The sequence below is a fragment of the Electrona antarctica genome (assembly GCF_951216825.1).
Source record: "Electrona antarctica genome assembly, chromosome: 21".
Lineage (NCBI taxonomy): Eukaryota > Metazoa > Chordata > Actinopteri > Myctophiformes > Myctophidae > Electrona > Electrona antarctica.
Window position 1 is genome coordinate 145,013 of NC_136802.1, and position 23,974 is coordinate 168,986.

General features: G+C 44.5%; 1 protein-coding gene across 1 annotated transcript; it reads left to right on the forward strand.

Annotated features, from left to right (window-relative positions):
• Positions 1–4,366: 4,366 nt before the first annotated feature.
• Positions 4,367–21,963, forward strand: LOC306913775 (uncharacterized protein; the record flags this gene model as incomplete). Its single annotated transcript, XM_079490587.1, has 6 exons — positions 4,367–4,551; positions 5,956–6,042; positions 7,234–7,272; positions 14,035–14,196; positions 18,717–18,800; positions 21,439–21,963. Exons 1-6 carry the CDS (start codon positions 4,444–4,446, stop codon positions 21,961–21,963), a joined length of 1,005 nt encoding a protein of 334 aa, XP_079346713.1. The 5' UTR covers positions 4,367–4,443.
• Positions 21,964–23,974: the final 2,011 nt, after the last annotated feature.

Below are 23,974 nucleotides of genomic sequence, written 5' to 3' on the forward strand. Positions count from 1 at the left end.
TCCGGGGACCCCCAGGTGTCCTTGAGAGAGTTCCAGGGGGTCCCCAGCTAAATGATAGTTTTGAACCAAATGGACCCTTATGGGTCCATTTGTATGCTCTCAAGAGTTAAATTAACATTGATTTTACAAACTGGAGGTCCTTGAAATTAAACAGGTTGAGAATCACTGGTAGAGCCGTAAACATCTTCTCTTATGGGGGTCCCTGGCATATCTTTTCAGATGGGGGTCCGCGGGGCTAATTAGTGTCAATTTGGGGGTCCTTGACGTGAAAAGGTTTGAGAACCAGTGGTCTTACAGACTATCAGTTGAACAGCAGGTTTCATCCTCACTACAACTCCAAGTGGACTTCATGTGATTCACAAGTAGAGCTTCACTGCCCTCTACTGGTCAGAAGTGGCAAGTGCAAAACACAACAATCTCACAAATGACACATCAAACCGTGCAGCTACAAATCAGTCAAACATTTTTTTTCTGTCCAGAGGATGCACATTTCTAATTGTGCTGCTGTTATCTACTACAACTACAAGTACAACTACTGTTTATGATGAATTCCTGTTCTGTTCTTTGACTATATAGAAGTGTCTATTTGTACGTCTCTAAATGTTTTGATGAATTGAACATGGTGGACCCTCTTGTAAACAAGTGTAATGCTTAATTGGGTCGTCCACTCACAGTTAACAGTCTTTGTATTGAGTTTGTGCTTGAAATGTACTGTAATTCTGCAAACTGTTAATAAATATTTCAATCAATCAATCAGCTACTACAAATACTATTAACATTGAGTGACTGCCGTTTCTTCCAGTGGTGAAATGTCTCCCTTTAACAACACCAGGTCATTAAATGTACAATGTAGTTTAGATTGGGAGTGAGTCTGTAGTTCTGACTGCAATGGGAAGTTCATTCCATAGTTTAGATTGGGAGTGAGTCTGTAGCTCTGACTGCAATGGGAAGTTCATTCCATAGTTTAGATTGGGAGTGAGTCTGTAGCTCTGACTGCAATGGGAAGTTCATTCCATAGTTTAGATTGGGAGTGAGGCTGAGCTCACACCTTTCATGCAATTCTGTGCTCGTTGGATGCTCGTTGGATGCTTGTTGTGTTGTGTCATGGCCGCCCAATGCATTGCCAATGGAGGTCACATGGTTTGACCCAACATTGTGTTGTGTGAGGGGGAGGGGGAGCGACTGCGCCCCTCCCCCTCACACAACACAATGTTGGGTCAAACCATGTGACCTCCATTGGAAATGCATTGGGCCGCTGGGCAGCCATGACACAACACCCAACGAGCACCAGAATTGCATGAAAGGTGTGAGCTCAGCCTGAGTCTGCAGTTCTGACTGCAATGGGAAGTTCATTCCATAGTTTAGATTGGGAGTGAGTCTGTAGCTCTGACTGCAATGGGAAGTTCATTCCATAGTTTAGATTGGGAGTGAGTCTGTAGCTCTGACTGCAATGGGAAGTTCATTCCATAGTTTTTGGAGCCAGAAGGGAGAAGAGTTTGGGACGTGTGGAGCGTTGTCCCGGCAGATTTTAGTGAATGTACTTCCAAATGTGTGCATTTACCTCAAAGTAACTGAAGTAACTCCATGGCAGGGGAATTCCTGTCCCTCACAGCACAGAACCACTCGAGACGAAGACGGTCCAGTCCTTCCAGGGAACTCCTGTCCCTCACAGCACAGAACCAGGCCACAGAACAGCTTGTCTAGTCGTAGACGGTTCAGTCCCTCCAACAGCCTGCTAGGATGTAGATGGTTCAGTCCCTCCAACAGCCTGCTAGGATGGTTCAGTCCCTCCAACAGCCTGCTAGGATGTAGACGGTTCAGTTCCTCCAACAGCCTGCTAGCTACTAATTTAGACTGAAGTAATTAAAGCGGGTCATGTTTGCATGTTGTGGAATTGTAATCAGCTGAAACCAATATTATATCAGAATTCTGACATTAACCTGAGGGCCGCATTAAGTGAAGGTGGGGGCCGCATGTGGCCCCCGGGCCGCCAGTTGCCCACCCCTGGTTCAGAGGGTTCCGTTGTCTCCTATAGCTCCTATATTCTTCTTTTGGAATATGTCAGCATCACACCCACAGCGCAGACACGCGTCGGAGAGGGTAAGTCAGCCTGCATGTTGAAATGAGCCGAAGGGAAGGAACCCTACGTCTAAAGTCATCAAAATGTCAGAAACTTTAACGTAGGGTCCCGAAAGGGGCTAGGGTTTGGCTACATTGTATCTTCATGTATAATATAGTCTATATTATACATGAAGATACAATGTAGCCAAACCCTAAGCCCTACTATATTATAGCCTGGGTAAAACCCTCCCCCGAATGAAATGTTGTCCAGCAGGGGGAGTGGGTTTACCTATAACTATATTATTTATAACTATATTTATTATACATGAAAATACAATGTAGCCTAACCCTACTATATCTGATGAATTGAACATGGTGGACCCTCTTGTAAACAAGTAATGCTTTATGGTGTCGTCCACTCACAGTTAACAGTCTTTGTATTGAGTTGTGCTTGGAAATGTACCTATTCTGCAAACTGTCAATAAATACTTCAATCAATATTGATTGATTGATTGATTGAAGAACAGTTTGCAGAATTACAGTACATTTCAAGCACAAACTCAATACAAAGGCTGTTAACTGTGAGTGGACGACCCAATTAAGCATTACACTTGTTTCCAATAGGGTCCACCATGTTCAAATCATCAAAACATTTAGAGACGTACAAATAGACACTTCTATAGACAGAACAGGAATTCATCATAAAGGAGGTAAAAAGGGAAAAGAAATATATACAGAGAGAGGAAAAAGGGGGGGGCGGATTCAGATTTTACGGGGGCCAGTTTCGAATTGCAGCCATCCGTAGGTGCCCTTTGAGAGCGGTTTTGAAGGAGTCAAGGGATTCGCATGTCTTAATGACAGTTGGTAGGGCGTTCCACATTTTGGTGGCATAGGAGCGAAAAGAATTTAGTCCCTTGTTTGTGCCGAATCTGGGTTGTACATGGTTCGTTGCACTCCCTCTGGTGTTGTGGGTGTGGACTTCGTTAACATTAAGGAAGTATCTAGACAGGTACATTAAGACATGTAGCCTAATATTTACCTTCTTACCGTCCTGAATGCAGACAGTGCAGATATGTTATTATAGCCTAACTGATAGAAAACTAAAGTATTTAAATACAACACGGATAATAGAACTAATAAACTAAACATATTGTGTGTTTACTAATAAAACTTTGCACGCCGTTGGTGCAGTTGTCTTCTTTTAGTGTTGTGGGTGAGTTGCAACCATTGCTTGTAGGAGAACGGCGCCCCCTACTGTATTGGATAATGCAGCGCTCCCCCTCAGTCAGCCTGGGCACACTTGAACCCTGTATTACTTCACAAGTTCACATGGATATAAATTCAATTCAATTTCAATTCAAAGGAGCTTTATTGGCATGAGAAAACAGCTACGTTTACATTGCCAAAGCAAGTGTCACAATAGCCTACAATAAAAACAGTATATACAGTTGGAGGTACAGCATTGTGTAAACATAAAGTATATACAGTTGGAGGTACAGCATTGTGTAAACATAAAGTATATACAGTTGGAGGTACAGCATTGTGTAAACATAAAGCATATACAGTTGGAGGAGGTACAGCATTGTATAAACATAAAGTATATACAGTTGGAGGTACAGCACTGTGTAAACATAAAGTATATATACAGTTGGAGGAGGTACAGCATTGTGTAAACCGGGTTACAGGGGGTTAGGTTTAAATTAGGCCTAAAGCTTTTTGGAAACAAATAGCAGTAATTCTTCTGCAGTCACTTTGGGACAAAAGGCAGCATTTTGTCTCAGGACTATTTTAAATAGTATACATTTAAGATGTGTTAACATGATATCAGATATGGACGAGTTTTCTGTGTCTGTTTACATTTAGGTCTGAGTCCATGACTACGCCAAAGGTTTATGACTGTTTTGAAGACAGAAAGAAAAGAAAGAAAGAAAGAAAGAAAGAAAGAAAGAAAGAAAGAAAGAAAGAAAGAAAGCCATATCTTTCTACCCTGTTATTCCTACAATGAGGATACTGGAGACTTCCAGTTGATGATGATGATTGGGCAAATTAAATATTCCTTGTTGATGGATTAACAATTTAACATCGATCACAGCTGTAGTTTAGTTTATATTATACTCTAATTCTGTAGCCATGGGAGTTGTCCATTTCCGAAAAAGAACTACAAACATGGCTACAAACTGTAGTTCTGGGCCACTGGCTCTAGTACTTTTGTCCACTTTGCGCTTCCGTAGAGAGAGATCTTGATAGGGCGTGGCGGAGACGTCATTGTAGTGATTTTTTTTTATCTCCCTTCCTGAACCAAACGGTAAAGATCAGAGAGCAGAAACACCGAGTCAGTTACAGTTACAGAACAGCGGTGTTTATAGTCATAAAACGTCAGAAATGCATTCGGTAAACGCCGACAGAGGGTCCTTGTTGTCGCCGAAGAAGCGCTCTCTTTCTCGGGGAATGAGCGAAGACGAGTCGCTCCGCAGCATTATCACCACGGAGGTAAGAATGAAATCACGTCCATCAGATCACGGACGGTGTGGTTGCTTAGTGACTGACACTTATATAACGCATAGATTTATCATCTCTGTCTCACTGTGTGGAATGGAGCGGCGTCATACCGGAGACCATTTATCAACTTATTTCCTTATACATTTATTTCAATGATCAGTCTGATAGTCTGATAGATAGATACAGTAGTGTTGTTGTTCTCCTTTCATCAACCAACCAGGATATATATTTAATTTGAACAACTATCAGGTTTTCCTTCCTGTCCTCCTGACACGAATTATCCGTTTTTAATCCGTTTATATCAAATAGTCAGTGGTGTGTGTGTTTAAGCTTTATAATAATATAATAAGAGTGTTGTTGTAGTAATAGTTGCTATGCACCAGAGCTAACAGCTGTTGTGTCCCTTCGTTCTTCCTCCAGAGCGAAACTCCTTCCAGAAGACTGACTCATAATTAACATAATTCATAATTATATTCTTCCTCCAGAGTGAGACTCCTTCCAGAAGACTGACTCATAATTAACATAATTCATAATTATATTCTTCCTCCAGAGTGAGACTCCTTCCAGAAGACTGACTCATAATTAACATAATTCATAATTATATTCTTCCTCCAGAGTGAAACTCCTTCCAGAAGACTGACTCATAATTAACATAATTCATAATTATATTCTTCCTCCAGAGTGAAACTCCTTCCAGAAGACTGACTCATAATTAACATAATTCATAATTATATTCTTCCTCCAGAGTGAAACTCCTTCCAGAAGACTGACTCATAATTAACATAATTCATAATTATATTCTTCCTCCAGAGTGAAACTCCTTCCAGAAGACTGACTCATAATTAACATAATTCATAATGATATTCTTCCTCCAGAGTGAGACTCCTTCCAGAAGACTGACTCATAATTAACATAATTCATAATTATATTCTTCCTCCAGAGTGAAACTCCTTCCAGAAGACTGACTCATAATTAACATAATTCATAATGATATTCTTCCTCCAGAGTGAGACTCCTTCCAGAAGACTGACTCATAATTAACATAATTCATAATTATATTCTTCCTCCAGAGTGAAACTCCTTCCAGAAGACTGACTCATAATTAACATAATTCATAATGATATTCTTCCTCCAGAGTGAAACTCCTTCCAGAAGACTGACTCATAATTAACATAATTCATAATGATATTCTTCCTCCAGAGTGAGACTCCTTCCAGAAGACTGACTCATAATTAACATAATTCATAATGATATTCTTCCTCCAGAGTGAGACTCCTTCCAGAAGACTGACTCATAATTAACATAATTCATGATTATATTCTTCCTCCAGAGTGAGACTCCTTCCAGAAGACTGACTCATAATTAACATAATTCATAATGATATTCTTCCTCCAGAGTGAGACTCCTTCCAGAAGATTGACTCGCAGTGACAGCAGAGCAGACACACTGAAGAGGACAGCCCGGGCCAGGAGTGGCAGTCAGGTAGGGATTGATTGATTGATTAAAAATTGATAAAAAAGTAAAGTACAGTTCAGTAGGTACAGCTGCGAGCAGTGGTTCTCAATAGGCCTATCTCACAGCATTTCCCCGCCCCCTTTGTTGTGTTTTCTTCATATTATTATCGGTCTTTGACATTTTAACATTAGGAAACAAAGTGTAAATGCCTAATGTTAAATGACACCACTATCTACCGGAAGTGGGCGTGGAAAGCGGGCTGTGAGATAGGCCTATCTCAACCCATGGGTCCCGACTAGCCACAATTTGCAACTCTAGACTTTTTTATAATGGGATGAATCTAGAGTTGCAATACCCTCCATTGACTCCCCACTCATCCAATTTGCGTTTGTGATCTGCTTGTATTAAACAACGTTAAACTCACCAACTCACCAACATTGCAGCTCTAGGCCAAGCTTGAATTATCCTCGTTCAATCTGCCGAGCTCCACCGTAGACATGTTGTTATGAGCTACTTTCTGTTAAGAAATTCTGTGCAGGTGAAGTGCTGGAGTTTGGAGGCGCTTGTCGAAGTCACTGAGCGGCCCTGTGTACCACCTGTTTCGAATTTGCACATAATGCAGGAGGCGGCAGCGTGACCCGTTAAAAAATAAAATCACACCCGTGTGAACTGAGTGGTGTAATATAGCCTGTCTGACGTAATGAAATCATGTCTGACGTAATGTTGTGCAAGAAAAATGAGCATGGTTGCTACGGTCATCCAGTTCACCCGGGTGTGATTTCATTACGTCAGAAATTATTTTGAACATAGCAACCATGCTCATTTTTTCTGCACAACAAAGCCAGTTGTAGGAGTGGTTTACACCACTCAAAAATGAGTGCTTCCAAACTGCATTCAAAGATGCTCCTAGAAGCTTTGTCATTGGTCGAAAAAATCCGGTCGAAATGACTAACCAATCAGGAAGCAGACAGTCAAATCGACCAATGACAAAGCTTCTAGGAAAATCTTTGAATTCAGATTGCGGCCCCTAGATGTGTCACAGAGACTACATTTCTTTGTTGGGAGAGTTCTACCCATTGCTGGCTGTCTGAATAAAATAAAAAAGTAGCTTTAACTCTCAGAGGTAAATACTCCACCCCGGTGGTCCTGAATCCAAGGTTTGATAAACAGCGTGTTAGTTACAGAAGCTCATCATCTCTCTCTCTCTCTATCTTCTAGCATTCTGATCAAGATCTGTACCTGGAGCTCCCGGACATGGTGAGTCTGCTGAGTCATATGTCACATATTAACAGTTTTAGGTAGACTTTGTGGATAACATGTACTGTAGTCTGTAGACAGTTGGGTCGGGCCATGTGTCTTGGCTCATCTCAGTCATGTGTCTTGGCTGATCTCATCTCAGTCATGTGTCTTGGCTCATCTCAGCCATGTGTCTTGGCTCATCTCAGTCATGTGTCTTGGCTCATCTCAGTCATGTGTCTTGGCTCATCTCAGTCATGTGTCTTGGCTGATCTCAGTCATGTGTCTTGGCTCATCTCATCTCAGTCATGTGTCTTGGCTCATCTCAGTCATGTGTCTTGGCTGATCTCATCTCAGTCATGTGTCTTGGCTCGTCTCAGTCATGTGTCTTGGCTCGTCTCAGTCATGTGTCTTGGCTCGTCTCAGTCATGTGTCTTGGCTCGTCTCATCTCAGTCATGTGTCTTGGCTCATCTCATCTCAGTCATGTGTCTTGGCTGAGTGGCTCATCTCAGTCATGTGTCTTGGCTCGTCTCAGTCATGTGTCTTGGCTCGTCTCAGTCATGTGTCTTGGCTCGTCTCAGTCATGTGTCTTGGCTCATCTCAGTCATGTGTCTTGGCTCATCTCAGTCATGTGTCTTGGCTCGTCTCAGTCATGTGTCTTGGCTCGTCTCAGTCATGTGTCTTGGCTCATCTCATCTCAGCCATGTGTCTTGGCTCATCTCAGTCATGTGTCTTGGCTCATCTCAGTCATGTGTCTTGGCTCGTCTCAGTCATGTGTCTTGGCTCGTCTCAGTCATGTGTCTTGGCTCGTCTCAGTCATGTGTCTTGGCTCGTCTCAGTCATGTGTCTTGGCTCATCTCAGCCATGTGTCTTGGCTCGTCTCAGTCATGTGTCTTGGCTCGTCTCAGTCATGTGTCTTGGCTGATCTCAGCCATGTGTCTTGGCTCGTCTCAGTCATGTGTCTTGGCTCGTCTCAGTCATGTGTCTTGGCTCGTCTCAGTCATGTGTCTTGGCTCATCTCAGTCATGTGTCTTGGCTCATCTCAGCCATGTGTCTTGGCTCGTCTCAGTCATGTGTCTTGGCTCGTCTCAGTCATGTGTCTTGGCTCGTCTCAGTCATGTGTCTTGGCTCGTCTCAGTCATGTGTCTTGGCTCATCTCAGTCATGTGTCTTGGCTCATCTCAGTCATGTGTCTTGGCTCATCTCAGTCATGTGTCTTGGCTCGTCTCAGTCATGTGTCTTGGCTCATCTCAGTCATGTGTCTTGGCTCGTCTCAGTCATGTGTCTTGGCTCGTCTCAGTCATGTGTCTTGGCTCATCTCATCTCAGCCATGTGTCTTGGCTCATCTCATCTCAGCCATGTGTCTTGGCTCATCTCAGTCATGTGTCTTGGCTCATCTCAGCCATGTGTCTTGGCTCGTCTCAGTCATGTGTCTTGGCTCGTCTCAGTCATGTGTCTTGGCTCGTCTCAGTCATGTGTCTTGGCTCATCTCAGTCATGTGTCTTGGCTCATCTCAGTCATGTGTCTTGGCTCATCTCAGCCATGTGTCTTGGCTCGTCTCAGTCATGTGTCTTGGCTCGTCTCAGTCATGTGTCTTGGCTGATCTCAGCCATGTGTCTTGGCTCGTCTGTCATGTGTCTTGGCTGATCTCAGCCATGTGTCTTGGCTCGTCTGTCATGTGTCTTGGCTGATCTCAGCCATGTGTCTTGGCTCGTCTGTCATGTGTCTTGGCTGATCTCAGCCATGTGTCTTGGCTCATCTCAGCCATGTGTCTTGGCTCGTCTCAGTCATGTGTCTTGGCTGATCTCAGCCATGTGTCTTGGCTCGTCTGTCATGTGTCTTGGCTCATCTCAGCCATGTGTCTTGGCTCATCTCATCTCAGTCATGTGTCTTGGCTCATCTCAGTCATGTGTCTTGGCTCATCTCAGTCATGTGTCTTGGCTCGTCTCAGTCATGTGTCTTGGCTCGTCTCAGTCATGTGTCTTGGCTCATCTCAGTCATGTGTCTTGGCTCGTCTCAGTCATGTGTCTTGGCTCATCTCAGTCATGTGTCTTGGCTCATCTCAGTCATGTGTCTTGGCTCATCTCATCTCAGTCATGTGTCTTGGCTCATCTCAGTCATGTGTCTTGGCTCATCTCAGTCATGTGTCTTGGCTCATCTCATCTCAGTCATGTGTCTTGGCTCATCTCAGCCATGTGTCTTGGCTCGTCTCAGTCATGTGTCTTGGCTCGTCTCAGTCATGTGTCTTGGCTGATCTCAGCCATGTGTCTTGGCTCGTCTGTCATGTGTCTTGGCTGATCTCAGCCATGTGTCTTGGCTCGTCTGTCATGTGTCTTGGCTCATCTCAGCCATGTGTCTTGGCTCGTCTCAGTCATGTGTCTTGGCTGATCTCAGCCATGTGTCTTGGCTCGTCTGTCATGTGTCTTGGCTCATCTCAGCCATGTGTCTTGGCTCATCTCATCTCAGTCATGTGTCTTGGCTCATCTCAGTCATGTGTCTTGGCTCATCTCAGTCATGTGTCTTGGCTCATCTCATCTCAGTCATGTGTCTTGGCTCATCTCAGTCATGTGTCTTGGCTCATCTCAGTCATGTGTCTTGGCTGATCTCATCTCAGTCATGTGTCTTGGCTGATCTCGTCTCAGTCATGTGTCTTGGCTCATCTCATCTCAGCCATGTGTCTTGGCTCGTCTCAGTCATGTGTCTTGGCTCGTCTCAGTCATGTGTCTTGGCTCGTCTCAGTCATGTGTCTTGGCTCGTCTCAGTCATGTGTCTTGGCTCATCTCAGTCATGTGTCTTGGCTCATCTCAGTCATGTGTCTTGGCTCGTCTCAGTCATGTGTCTTGGCTCATCTCAGTCATGTGTCTTGGCTCGTCTCAGTCATGTGTCTTGGCTCATCTCAGTCATGTGTCTTGGCTCATCTCAGTCATGTGTCTTGGCTCGTCTCAGTCATGTGTCTTGGCTCATCTCAGTCATGTGTCTTGGCTCATCTCAGTCATGTGTCTTGGCTCATCTCAGTCATGTGTCTTGGCTCGTCTCAGTCATGTGTCTTGGCTCGTCTCAGTCATGTGTCTTGGCTCATCTCAGTCATGTGTCTTGGCTCATCTCAGTCATGTGTCTTGGCTCGTCTCAGTCATGTGTCTTGGCTCATCTCATCTCAGTCATGTGTCTTGGCTCATCTCAGTCATGTGTCTTGGCTCATCTCATCTCAGTCATGTGTCTTGGCTCATCTCATCTCAGTCATGTGTCTTGGCTCATCTCAGCCATGTGTCTTGGCTGATCTCAGCCATGTGTCTCATCTCAGCCATGTGTCTTGGCTCATCTCAGCCATGTGTCTTGGCTCATCTCGTCTCAGTCATGTGTCTTGGCTCGTCTCAGTCATTACACACTGTTGGTTCAGTTCTGGAACCAACCCACAGCAGTACAGCCAGTGTGGGCAGCAGATCAGATGCCTGTGGCCATGATGACTCATGTGTGTGTGTGGGCGCAGTTTGGTTTCTACTGTGGAAGGTACAGCTTCATGGTGTATTGCACAGGAAGGACCACAACGGAAACAACTAAGTCCCCAGGATGTTTTTGTGTGTGATCCTTTTAGCCTGAAATTCTGACCGAGTACCTGTAGTCCTGTAGACCGAGTACCTGTAGTCCTGTAGACCGAGTACCTGTAGTCCTGTAGACCGAGTACCTGTAGTCCTGTAGACCGAGTACCTGTAGTCCTGTAGACCGAGTACCTGTAGTCCTGTAGACCGAGTACCTGTAGTCCTGTAGACCGAGTACCTGTAGTCCTGTAGACCGAGTACCTGTAGTCCTGTAGACCGAGTACCTGTAGTCCTGTAGACCGAGTACCTGTAGTCCTGTAGACCGAGTACCTGTAGTCCTGTAGACCGAGTACCTGTAGTCCTGTAGACCGAGTACCTGTAGTCCTGTAGACCGAGTACCTGTAGTCCTGTAGACCGAGTACCTGTAGTCCTGTAGACCGAGTACCTGTAGTCCTGTAGACCGAGTACCTGTAGTCCTGTAGACCGAGTACCTGTAGTCCTGTAGACCGAGTACCTGTAGTCCTGTAGACCGAGTACCTGTAGTCCTGTAGACCGAGTACCTGTAGTCCTGTAGACCGAGTACCTGTAGTCCTGTAGACCGAGTACCTGTAGTCCTGTAGACCGAGTAGTCTGACCGAGTACCTGTAGTCCTGTAGACCGAGTAGTCTGACCGAGTACCTGTAGTCCTGTAGACCGAGTACCTGTAGTCCTGTAGACCGAGTACCTGTAGTCCTGTAGACCGAGTACCTGTAGTCCTGTAGACCGAGTACCTGTAGTCCTGTAGACCGAGTACCTGTAGTCCTGTAGACCGAGTACCTGTAGTCCTGTAGACCGAGTACCTGTAGTCCTGTAGACCGAGTAGTCTGACCGAGTACCTGTAGTCCTGTAGACCGAGTACCTGTAGTCCTGTAGACCGAGTACCTGTAGTCCTGTAGACCGAGTACCTGTAGTCCTGTAGACCGAGTAGTCTGACCGAGTACCTGTAGTCCTGTAGACCGAGTAGTCTGACCGAGTACCTGTAGTCCTGTAGACCGAGTAGTCTGACCGAGTACCTGTAGTCCTGTAGACCGAGTAGTCTGACCGAGTACCTGTAGTCCTGTAGACCGAGTACCTGTAGTCCTGTAGACCGAGTAGTCTGACCGAGTACCTGTAGTCCTGTAGACCGAGTACCTGTAGTCCTGTAGACCGAGTACCTGTAGTCCTGTAGACCGAGTAGTCTGACCGAGTACCTGTAGTCCTGTAGACCGAGTAGTCTGACCGAGTACCTGTAGTCCTGTAGACCGAGTAGTCTGACCGAGTACCTGTAGTCCTGTAGACCGAGTACCTGTAGTCCTGTAGACCGAGTACCTGTAGTCCTGTAGACCGAGTAGTCTGACCGAGTACCTGTAGTCCTGTAGACCGAGTAGTCTGACCGAGTACCTGTAGTCCTGTAGACCGAGTAGTCTGACCGAGTACCTGTAGTCCTGTAGACCGAGTAGTCTGACCGAGTACCTGTAGTCCTGTAGACCGAGTAGTCTGACCGAGTACCTGTAGTCCTGTAGACCGAGTAGTCTGACCGAGTACCTGTAGTCCTGTAGACCGAGTAGTCTGACCGAGTACCTGTAGACCGAGTACCTGTAGTCCTGTAGACCGAGTAGTCTGACCGAGTACCTGTAGTCCTGTAGACCGAGTAGTCTGACCGAGTACCTGTAGTCCTGTAGACCGAGTAGTCTGACCGAGTACCTGTAGTCCTGTAGACCGAGTAGTCTGACCGAGTACCTGTAGTCCTGTAGACCGAGTAGTCTGACCGAGTACCTGTAGTCCTGTAGACCGAGTAGTCTGACCGAGTTCCTTGTGATGTTTATATAAGTATTCAACAAATCACAGTCACATGGAAAATACATCTGCTCGCACATGTATGTCATACACACACATTGACACACACTGAAGCTTAGGAAAATAAATTAAATTATAATTAAAATAAAATAAAAGAGTGCCATATTTCTTTAGACTTCTGTCTAGAAGTCATAGACTTTTATTACGATAAAACGATAACGGTCCGCTCTCCATTCGTGGTGCAGAACACAGTAATTCACCCTTTGTCAAGTCCCGCCCCTGGTCCCGCCCCTCTTCGCACCCATTGGTTGCCGTTTCGTGGTTGGACAAAAATCCTCCCTCTCTCCATCCACTACCATTAAAATAAGGTGTTTTCCAGTTGCTTCGTATTGATATTCTGTGAATTCAATTGTTATTTTTAACTTGGTGTCAGTAAAAAGGAACATCACAGCTGCAGCACGGTGTCTAGACATGTCATTTAGTTTGTAGTTTTTATCCAAAAAGTATGTTTTAGCAAATTCAACATAAACAAGGCGGAACAGGGCAGAAAGAGTCTGCTGGTTGGTCAGTCAGGGACCAATCAGAAGGCTGACAGTATGCTGGTTGGTCAGTCAGGGACCAATCAGAAGGCTGACCAATGGTTCTGTGTCCTGTGGTCCAGGTGGACCTCCAGGCCAGCTATGAGGAGGTGTTGTACTAACAGATGGTTCTGTGGTCCCGGTGGACCTCCAGGAGGTGGTGTACTAACAGATGGATCTGTGGTCTAGGTGGACCTCCAGGAGGTGTTGTACTAACAGATGGTTCTGTGGTCCAGGTGGACCTCCAGGAGGTGGTGTACTAACAGATGGTTCTGTGGTCCAGGTGGACCTCCAGGAGGTGTTGTACTAACAGATGGTTCTGTGGTCCAGGTGGACCTCCAGGAGGTGGTGTACTAACAGATGGTTCTGTGGTCCAGGTGAACCTCCAGGAAGTGTTGTACTAACAGATGGTTCTGTGGTCCAGGTGGACCTCCAGGAGGTGGTGTACTAACAGATGGTTCTGTGCTCCAGGTGGACCTCCAGGAGGTGGTGTACTAACAGATGGTTCTGTGGTCCAGGTGGACCTCCAGGAGGTGTTGTACTAACAGATGGTTCTGTGGTCCAGGTGGACCTCCAGGAGGTGGTGTACTAACAGATGGTTCTGTGGTCCAGGTGGACCTCCAGGAGGTGTTGTACTAACAGATGGTTCTGTGGTCCAGGTGGACCTCCAGGAGGTGGTGTACTAACAGATGGTTCTGTGGTCCAGGTGGACCTCCAGGAGGTGGTGTACTAACAGATGGTTCTGTGGTCCAGGTGGACCTCCAGGAGGTGGTGTACTAACAGATGGTTCTGTGGTCCAGGTGGACCTCCAGGAGGTGGTGTACTAACAGATGGTTCTGTGTCCTGTGGTCCAGGTGGACCTCCAGGCCAGCTATGAGGAGGTGGTCCAGGAGCTGCGAGGCCTGGAGGTGGAGAGAGAGACGCTGCTGTTCCAGGTGGACGTTCTACAGGACACCCTGGAGGGGGTGGAGGAGCTGCTGGCCGAGGCCCAGAGGGAGGCTGGACAGGCTGGACTGGTATGTTACTGACCCTACCCTGTCTGTCCCTCCAAAATACACATAAATAATATGCCCTGTCTGTCCCTCCAAAATACACACATAAATAATATGCACTGTCTGTCCCTCCAAAATACACACATAAATAATATGCACTGTCCCTCCAAAATACACACATAAATAATATGCACTGTCCCTCCAAAATACACACATAAATAAGATGTGTAAAAGCAGCATTGTCCATAAAACCTAATGCTTTCAGATTTTGTTTTCCATAAAAGCAAAAGGTTAAAGCCTCAATCTGTGATTTATTCAACCTGAAGCCAGCATCACAAATCACTTTGTGCTCAATGTGCAGTAGTAGGTTTACTATCATCCCCAGATGATACTGAAGTGACAATGTAATGTCTTAACCCATTTAGGCCTGACCTCAAAATAAAAAAAGATTCTTCTAAATCCTCCAGTTTTCTGAAATAAATGTTTTCACGATTTTTCAAAATTATAACATAATGTTTAAAACACCAAAAGGGGTTCCCGCCCAAAATGGGTTAAGGCATGTTTAATACAAAAACAAAGAAGGAATGAATTGAAAAAAGACCATTACTGATTGATTGAAATGTTTATTTGAATAAAGCAATTTTAAAAACAATATAAACAGAAACGACAGAATAACACGCAGTACAAAATAATAAAAAAGCAAATTCAAAAGGAGTGAGAAGAAGCATAGCTTATTGCTCCCACCCCCTTTAGAAGAAGCATAGCTTATTGCTCCCACCCCCTTTCCATCAATACTAAATATCATTACATTATCTATTCAATACTTAACTAAATAACTTCATCAAAAGTAACACAAGCCTAAACTCAAGAGTCACTGAACGTAGACTAAACTCTGCTTGTCGGGTGTGATTTATTTTTGGGAGTCGCGTCCTGAAGGTTCAGAACCACCGACTCAGAGTCGCGTCCTGAAGGTTCAGAACCACCGACTCAGAGTCGCGTCCTGAAGGTTCAGAACCACCGACTCAGAGTCGCGTCCTGAAGGTTCAGAACCACCGACTCAGAGTCGCGTCCTGAAGGTTCAGAACCACCGACTCAGAGTCGCGTCCTGAAGGTTCAGAACCACCGACTCATAGTCGCGTCCTGAAGGTTCAGAACCACCGACTCAGAGTCGCGTCCTGAAGGTTCAGAACCACCGACTCAGAGTCGCGTCCTGAAGGTTCAGAACCACCGACTCAGAGTCGCGTCCTGAAGGTTCAGAACCACCGACTCAGAGTCGCGTCCTGAAGGTTCAGAACCACCGACTCAGAGTCGCGTCCTGAAGCTTCAGAACCACCGACTCAGAGTCGCGTCCTGAAGCTTCAGAACCACCGACTCAGAGTCGCGTCCTGAAGGTTCAGAACCACCGTCTCAGAGTCGCGTCCTGAAGGTTCAGAACCACCGACTCAGAGTCGCGTCCTGAAGGTTCAGAACCACCGACTCAGAGTCGCGTCCTGAAGGTTCAGAACCACCGTCTCAGAGTCGCGTCCTGAAGGTTCAGAACCACCGTCTCAGAGTCGCGTCCTGACGGTTCAGAACCACCGACTCAGAGTCGCGTCCTGAAGGTTCAGAACCACCGACTCAGAGTCGCGTCCTGAAGGTTCAGAACCACCGACTCAGAGTCGCGTCCTGAAGGTTCAGAACCACCGACTCAGAGTCGCGTCCTGAAGCTTCAGAACCACCGACTCAGAGTCGCGTCCTGAAGGTTCAGAACCACCGTCTCAGAGTCGCGTCCTGAAGGTTCAGAACCACCGACTCAGAGTCGCGTCCTGAAGGTTCAGAACCACCGACTCAGAGTCGCGTCCTGAAGGTTCAGAACCACCGTCTCAGAGTCGCGTCCTGAAGGTTCAGAACCACCGTCTCAGAGTCGCGTCCTGACGGTTCAGAACCACCGACTCAGAGTCGCGTCCTGAAGGTTCAGAACCACCGACTCAGAGTCGCGTCCTGAAGGTTCAGAACCACCGACTCAGAGGAGACACAAAATGAGATGAGTTTTATTTTATCTTTCTAACGACCCCTGTGTGGCGTCACGTCTCTCTGTAGGAGTTGGAGCGAGAGAGGCCTCTAGAGGCCATGGGTTAGGGTTTTATCTTATCTTATCTTATCTCTCTGTAGGAGTTGGAGTGAGAGAGGCCTCCAGAGGCCATGGGTTAGGGTTTTATCTTATCTTATCTTATCTTATCTCTGTAGGAGTTGGAGCGAGAGAGGCCTCCAGAGGCCATGGGTTAGGGTTTTATCTTATCTTATCTCTGTAGGAGTTGGAGTGAGAGAGGCCTCCAGAGGCCATGGGTTAGGGTTTTATCTTATCTTATCTTATCTCTGTAGGAGTTGGAGCGAGAGAGGCCTCCAGAGGCCATGGGTTAGGGTTTTATCTTATCTTATCTCTCTGTAGGAGTTGGAGTGAGAGAGGCCTCCAGAGGCCATGGGTTAGGGTTTTATCTTATCTTATCTTATCTCTCTGTAGGAGTTGGAGTGAGAGAGGCCTCTAGAGGCCATGGGTTAGGGTTTTATCTTATCTTATCTTATCTCTCTGTAGGAGTTGGAGTGAGAGAGGCCTCTAGAGGCCATGGGTTAGGGTTTTATCTTATCTTATCTTATCTCTCTGTAGGAGTTGGAGTAAGAGAGAGGCCTCTAGAGGCCATGGGTTAGGGTTTTATCTTATCTTATCTTATCTCTGTAGGAGTTGGAGTAAGAGAGGCCTCTAGAGGCCATGGGTTAGGGTTTTATCTTATCTTATCTTATCTCTCTGTAGGAGTTGGAGCGAGAGAGGCCTCCAGAGGCCATGGGTTAGGGTTTTATCTTATCTTATCTTATCTCTCTGTAAGAGTTGGAGCGAGAGAGGCCTCTAGAGGCCATGGGTTAGGGTTTTATCTTATCTTATCTCTCTGTAGGAGTTGGAGCGAGAGAGGCCTCTAGAGGCCATGGGTTAGGGTTTTATCTTATCTTATCTTATCTCTCTGTAGGAGTTGGAGTGAGAGAGGCCTCCAGAGGCCATGGGTTAGGGTTTTATCTTATCTTATCTCTCTGTAGGAGTTGGAGTGAGAGAGGCCTCCAGAGGCCATGGGTTAGGGTTTTATCTTATCTTATCTTATCTCTCTGTAGGAGTTGGCGCGAGAGAGAGACGCCAGGAGGAAACTGGAGGCCATGGGTTAGGGTTTTATCTTATCTTATCTTATCTCTCTGTAGGAGTTGGAGCGAGAGAGGCCTCCAGAGGCCATGGGTTAGGGTTTTATCTTATCTTATCTCTCTGTAGGAGTTGGAGTGAGAGAGGCCTCCAGAGGCCATGGGTTAGGGTTTTATCTTATCTTATCTTATCTCTCTGTAGGAGTTGGCACGAGAGAGAGACGCCAGGAGGAAACTGGAGGCCATGGGTTAGGGTTTTATCTTATCTTATCTTATCTCTCTGTAGGAGTTGGAGCGAGAGAGGCCTCTAGAGGCCAAGGGTTAGGGTTTTATCTTATCTTATCTCTCTGTAGGAGTTGGAGTGAGAGAGGCCTCCAGAGGCCATGGGTTAGGGTTTTATCTTATCTTATCTTATCTCTGTAGGAGTTGGAGTGAGAGAGGCCTCTAGAGGCCATGGGTTAGGGTTTTATCTTATCTTATCTCTCTGTAGGAGTTGGAGTGAGAGAGGCCTCCAGAGGCCATGGGTTAGGGTTTTATCTTATCTTATCTTATCTCTCTGTAGGAGTTGGAGCGAGAGAGGCCTCCAGAGGCCATGGGTTAGGGTTTTATCTTATCTTATCTTATCTCTCTGTAGGAGTTGGAGCGAGAGAGAGACGCCAGGAGGAAACTGGAGGCCATGGGTTAGGGTTTTATCTTATCTTATCTCTCTGTAGGAGTTGGAGTGAGAGAGGCCTCTAGAGGCCATGGGTTAGGGTTTTATCTTATCTTATCTTATCTCTCTGTAGGAGTTGGAGCGAGAGAGGCCTCCAGAGGCCATGGGTTAGGGTTTTATCTTATCTTATCTTATCTCTCTGTAGGAGTTGGAGTGAGAGAGGCCTCTAGAGGCCATGGGTTAGGGTTTTATCTTATCTTATCTTATCTCTCTGTAGGAGTTGGAGTGAGAGAGGCCTCTAGAGGCCATGGGTTAGGGTTTTATCTTATCTTATCTTATCTCTCTGTAGGAGTTGGAGTGAGAGAGGCCTCTAGAGGCCATGGGTTAGGGTTTTATCTTATCTTATCTTATCTCTCTGTAGGAGTTGGAGTGAGAGAGGCCTCTGGAGGCCATGGGTTAGGGTTTTATCTTATCTTATCTTATCTCTCTGTAGGAGTTGGAGTGAGAGAGGCCTCCAGAGGCCATGGGTTAGGGTTTTATCTTATCTTATCTTATCTCTCTGTAGGAGTTGGAGCGAGAGAGAGACGCCAGGAGGAAACTGGAGGCCATGGGTTAGGGTTTTATCTTATCTTATCTTATCTCTCTGTAGGAGTTGGAGCGAGAGAGAGACGCCAGGAGGAAACTGGAGGCCATGGGTTAGGGTTTTATCTTATCTTATCTTATCTCTCTGTAGGAGTTGCAGCGAGAGAGAGACGCCAGGAGGAAACTGGAGGCCATGGTTCACACTCTGATGGAGCAGATGGAGACCATCAAAGAGGTAAACTACATGGTTTTCATTTGTTTTTGCATTAGTATTAATGCAAAATGGTACAGTCAGACATTAAGGCTTTCGGGGACCACCAGTGGTCCTTGAGGGGGTTCCAGGTGGTCCCCAGCGGAACGAGAGTTGGTGACCAAATGGACCTTTTGTAGATCTCTAACTCTTGAGAGTGTAAAATGATTTTACGCTCCCAAGAGTTAAATTATTGTTAAACATCTGCATGACTTAATTTACAAGAATTCTACACAATTGGAGAATGTAGAAGAATTGATATTTTCATCAACGTTTGCCTGTTATCTCTCCTAATGGTACCAACACCATGTTATCTCTCCTAATGGTACCAACACCATGTTATCTCTCCTAATGGTACCAACATCATGTTATCTCTCCTAATGGTACCAACATCATGTTATCTCTCCTAATGGTACCAACATCATGTTATCTCTCCTAATGGTACCAACACCATGTTATCTCTCCTAATGGTACCAACATCATGTTATCTCTCCTAATGGTACCAACACCATGTTATCTCTCCTAATGGTACCAACATCATGTTATCTCTCCTAATGGTACCAACATCATGTTATCTCTCCTAATGGTACCAACATCATGTTATCTCTCCTAATGGTACCAACATCATGTTATCTCTCCTAATGGTACCAACACCATGTTATCTCTCCTAATGGTACCAACATCATGTTATCTCTCCTAATGGTACCAACACCATGTTATCTCTCCTAATGGTACCAACACCATGTTATCTCTCCTAATGGTACCAACATCATGTTATCTCTGCTAATGGTACCAACATCAATACAGCATGGATTGGAACGACAACAAATTGGTTTTGGGCCTAAGTTTTGGCTCTGAGAGGCTTTAATCTCATCAAATGGTGGTTCTGTGGAGCCAAATAAATAAATAATGGGCCTTGATACGAAAAGGGTTGGGGAAAACAACCCACTGCTTTAAATGGATGGTGTCAGTGTTGGTATGATGGTACCAGAACCAGATCATGGTTGCTCCCTCCCTCCCTGTCTCTCACTGTGGGGAAGTAGTTGGTTAGTCAGGACTCGGGTATGTGGTAATTTATAGAAGTAGTTAGTCAGGACTCGGGTATGTGGTAATTTATAGAAGTAGTTAGTCAGGACTCTGGTATGTGGTAATTTATAGAAGTAGTTAGTCAGGACTCGGGTATGTGGTAATTTATAGAAGTAGTTAGTCAGGACTCGGGTATGTGGTAATTTATAGAAGTAGTTAGTCAGGACTCTGGTATGTGGTAATTTATAGAAGTAGTTAGTCAGGACTCGGGTATGTGGTAATTTATAGAAGTAGTTAGTCAGGACTCGGGTATGTGGTAATTTATAGAAGTAGTTAGTCAGGACTCTGGTATGTGGTAATTTATAGAAGTAGTTAGTCAGGACTCGGGTATGTGGTAATTTATAGAAGTAGTTAGTCAGGACTCGGGTATGTGGTAATTTATAGAAGTAGTTAGTCAGGACTCTGGTATGTGGTAATTTATAGAAGTAGTTAGTCAGGACTCGGGTATGTGGTAATTTATAGAAGTAGTTAGTCAGGACTCGGGTATGTGGTAATTTCAGAAACCACACGTACACAACACCAACTTCACGTCAGCTGGTGTTGCGTAAGACATTTTATCTACAGACTGTTTGCTTTGCAGACTGAGGCTGACAGACAGAGAGAGAGCACTTTGCAGAGTGCAGACTGAGGCTGACAGACAGAGAGAGAGCACTTTGCAGAGTGCAGACTGAGGCTGACAGACAGAGAGAGAGCACTTTGCAGAGTGCGTTAGATTACATAATTACAACGCATGGCATATTGGCAGGTTGGCAGGACATGAGCTGTGCTCTGCAAAGCAGCAAATGGAAAAAAATAACCCCTTATTATTTAGTCTTGTTTTGTAGTCATCAGGATGATATCGCTACGTCATGTTGTAGTCATTGTTTTGTAGTCATCAGGATGATATCGTTACGTCATGTTGTAGTCATTGTTTTGTAGTCATCAGGATGATATCGCTACGTCATGTTGTAGTCATTGTTTTGTAGTCATCAGGATGATATCGCTACGTCATGTTGTAGTCATTGTTTTGTAGTCATCAGGATGATATCGCTACGTCATGTTGTAGTCATTGTTTTGTAGTCATCAGGATGATATCGCTACGTCATGTTGTAGTCATTGTTTTGTAGTCATCAGGATGATATCGTTACGTCATGTTGTAGTCATTGTTTTGTAGTCATCAGGATGATATCGCTACGTCATGTTGTAGTCATTGTTTTGTAGTCATCAGGATGATATCGTTACGTCATGTTGTAGTATTGTTTTGTAGTCATCAGGATGATGACTCGTAGCCTGTAGCTTTTATTGAGAAAAATCGGTTTGAGGGAAAAGGAAGTTCTGGAAGATTGATGACTACAAAAAAATACTACAACATGACGTAGCGATATCATCCACTCCTGAAATCAGAAATGCAATAGTACAATTTGGTCAAATTTACTTTTCGGGCAAGTGGAACATGAGCCTGTACGTGTCAACCCCCCGACTAAACCAGCACCTCTGACACCTTGGTGTCAACCCCAGTCCCTTGCCTGAGGCTCACATGTTGCTGTTGTTGTTACAGGAGAGGAACAGCACACCTGCGACTCCAGCGAACACCACGGTCCCAGGAGGAGGAGGAGAGGAGAACACCACGGTCCCAGGAGGAGGAGGAGAGGAGACGACGACACAACAAACCTCTGCTGCTGCTGCTTCTGCCTCATCGCCGCTGGAATCCCAAACATCCCCCTCCAGTCCGACCAAGCTGCAGAGGATGGCCCGAGGTAAGAGCTTTGAGCAGTCGGCCACGCTGGCTCTGGACAGCCAAACCGCTGAGGACGGGGTGCTCAGAAGACCCTGCGATGAGGAGGGGGTGCTCAGGAGACCCTGTGATGACGGGGGGCAACTGGACAACGACACGGACAGCGTCAGCACGTACGAGGACGCGTCCGCAGAGACGCCCGAGTTGGACAGGATGTTCCCCCCGCCAAGCCCCTCCTCTCTGGATGACGAGGGTGATGTCACAGTGACGGGGGAGGAGGGGGAGGAGGGGGGTTCTCCTTCGTCTCCAGACTCTAAGAGTCCTAATGAGTCTTGCGTCGTGTCTTAAGTTTTTATTCTTTTTTCTTTTCATTGTACTGGGGGGGGGGGGGGCATGGTAGATTAAAGTTATGGTAAGTGATATTTCTTTGCTTAAACAGATTTTTTTCCTTTTTTCTTTTACTCACTTTTTTTTACATCACCGGGTGAAAAATGGGTTACAAAATCGTGGGTTTAAACAAGCAGAAAACAAGCTCTGTGATAGTGTTCAGTAACAGATCTGTATCTCTATACTGTGATAGTGTTCAGTAACAGATCTCTATACTGTGATAGTGTTCAGTAACAGATCTGTATCTCTATACTGTGACAGTGTTCAGTAACAGATCTGTATCTCTATACTGTGATAGTGTTCAGTAACAGATCTCTATACTGTGATAGTGTTCAGTGACAGATCTCTATACTGTGATAGTGTTCAGTGACAGATCTCTATACTGTGATAGTGTTCAGTGACAGATCTCTATACTGTGATAGTGTTCAGTAACAGATCTCTATACTGTGATAGTGTTCAGTGACAGATCTCTATACTGTGATAGTGTTCAGTAACAGATCTCTATACTGTGATAGTGTTCAGTAACAGAACAAAGCTCTATACTGTGATAGTGTTCAGTAACAGATCTCTATACTGTGATAGTGTTCAGTAACAGAACAAAGCTCTATACTGTGATAGTGTTCAGTAACAGATCTGAAAAATCTATACCTTTTCAGGTGACTAAATGTCAGCCAATCAATTTACAATTTACAATTTAGGCATTTAGCAGACGCTCTTAATCCAGAGCGACTTACATTAGGCAGGAACAAAAGTATGGGAATACATCACATATATAATAATACATATTAACTATACATATATACTATACTATGCTATACATATGTAGGCTACTATGATGTGCTATGACTATATACAATGCAATTATTGTGCTGTCTACATGACATGCTATAAGTCTGTTTCAAATGATCAAGAGAGAGAACCCATTTATCATCTTATTTTATCAGTTCCAGGTTTTGTCTGCTCATCCTGTCTGATATGAGGTCTCTATCCTGATTGGATAAAATTGATATCCTGAAAATGCATTTTCCGGAGGAGAGACTTCCTGTTACTGAACACACACTCTATCAAACATTATAAAGAGTACTATCAGTTTATAGAGATATTTAACACATTAAATAATCCTATAAAGAGTACTATCGGATTATAGAGATATTTAACATTAAATAATCCTATAAAGAGTACTATCAGTTTATAGAGATATTTAACACATTAAATAATCCTATAAAGAGTACTATCGGATTATAGAGATATTTAACACATTAAATAATCCTATAAAGAGTACTATCAGTTTATAGAGATATTTAACACATATTAAATAATCCTATAAAGAGTACTATCAGTTTATAGAGATATTTAACACATTAAATAATCCTATAAAGAGTACTATCGGATTATAGAGATATTTAACATTAAATAATCCTATAAAGAGTACTATCAGTTTATAGAGATATTTAACACATTAAATAATCCTATAAAGAGTACTATCAGTTTATAGAGATATTTAACACATATTAAATAATCCTATAAAGAGTACTATCAGTTTATAGAGATATTTAACACATTAAATAATCCTATAAAGAGTACTATCAGTTTATAGAGATATTTAACACATATTAAATAATCCTATAAAGAGTACTATCAGTTTATAGAGATATTTAACACATTAAATAATCCTATAAAGAGTACTATCGGATTATAGAGATATTTAACATTAAATAATCCTATAAAGAGTACTATCAGATTATAGAGATATTTAACATTAAATAATCCTATAAAGAGTACTATCAGATTATAGAGATATTTAACATTAAATAATCCTATAAAGAGTACTATCAGATTATAGAGATATTTAACACGGGCGCTACTCTCCCTCTGCCAACCTGGGGAGAGCACCGGACTGAGCTCATGCTTCCTTCAATGCATGAGGAGTGCGTAAACAGACAGAAGTGTTGCTACTGGTTTTGGTAAATAA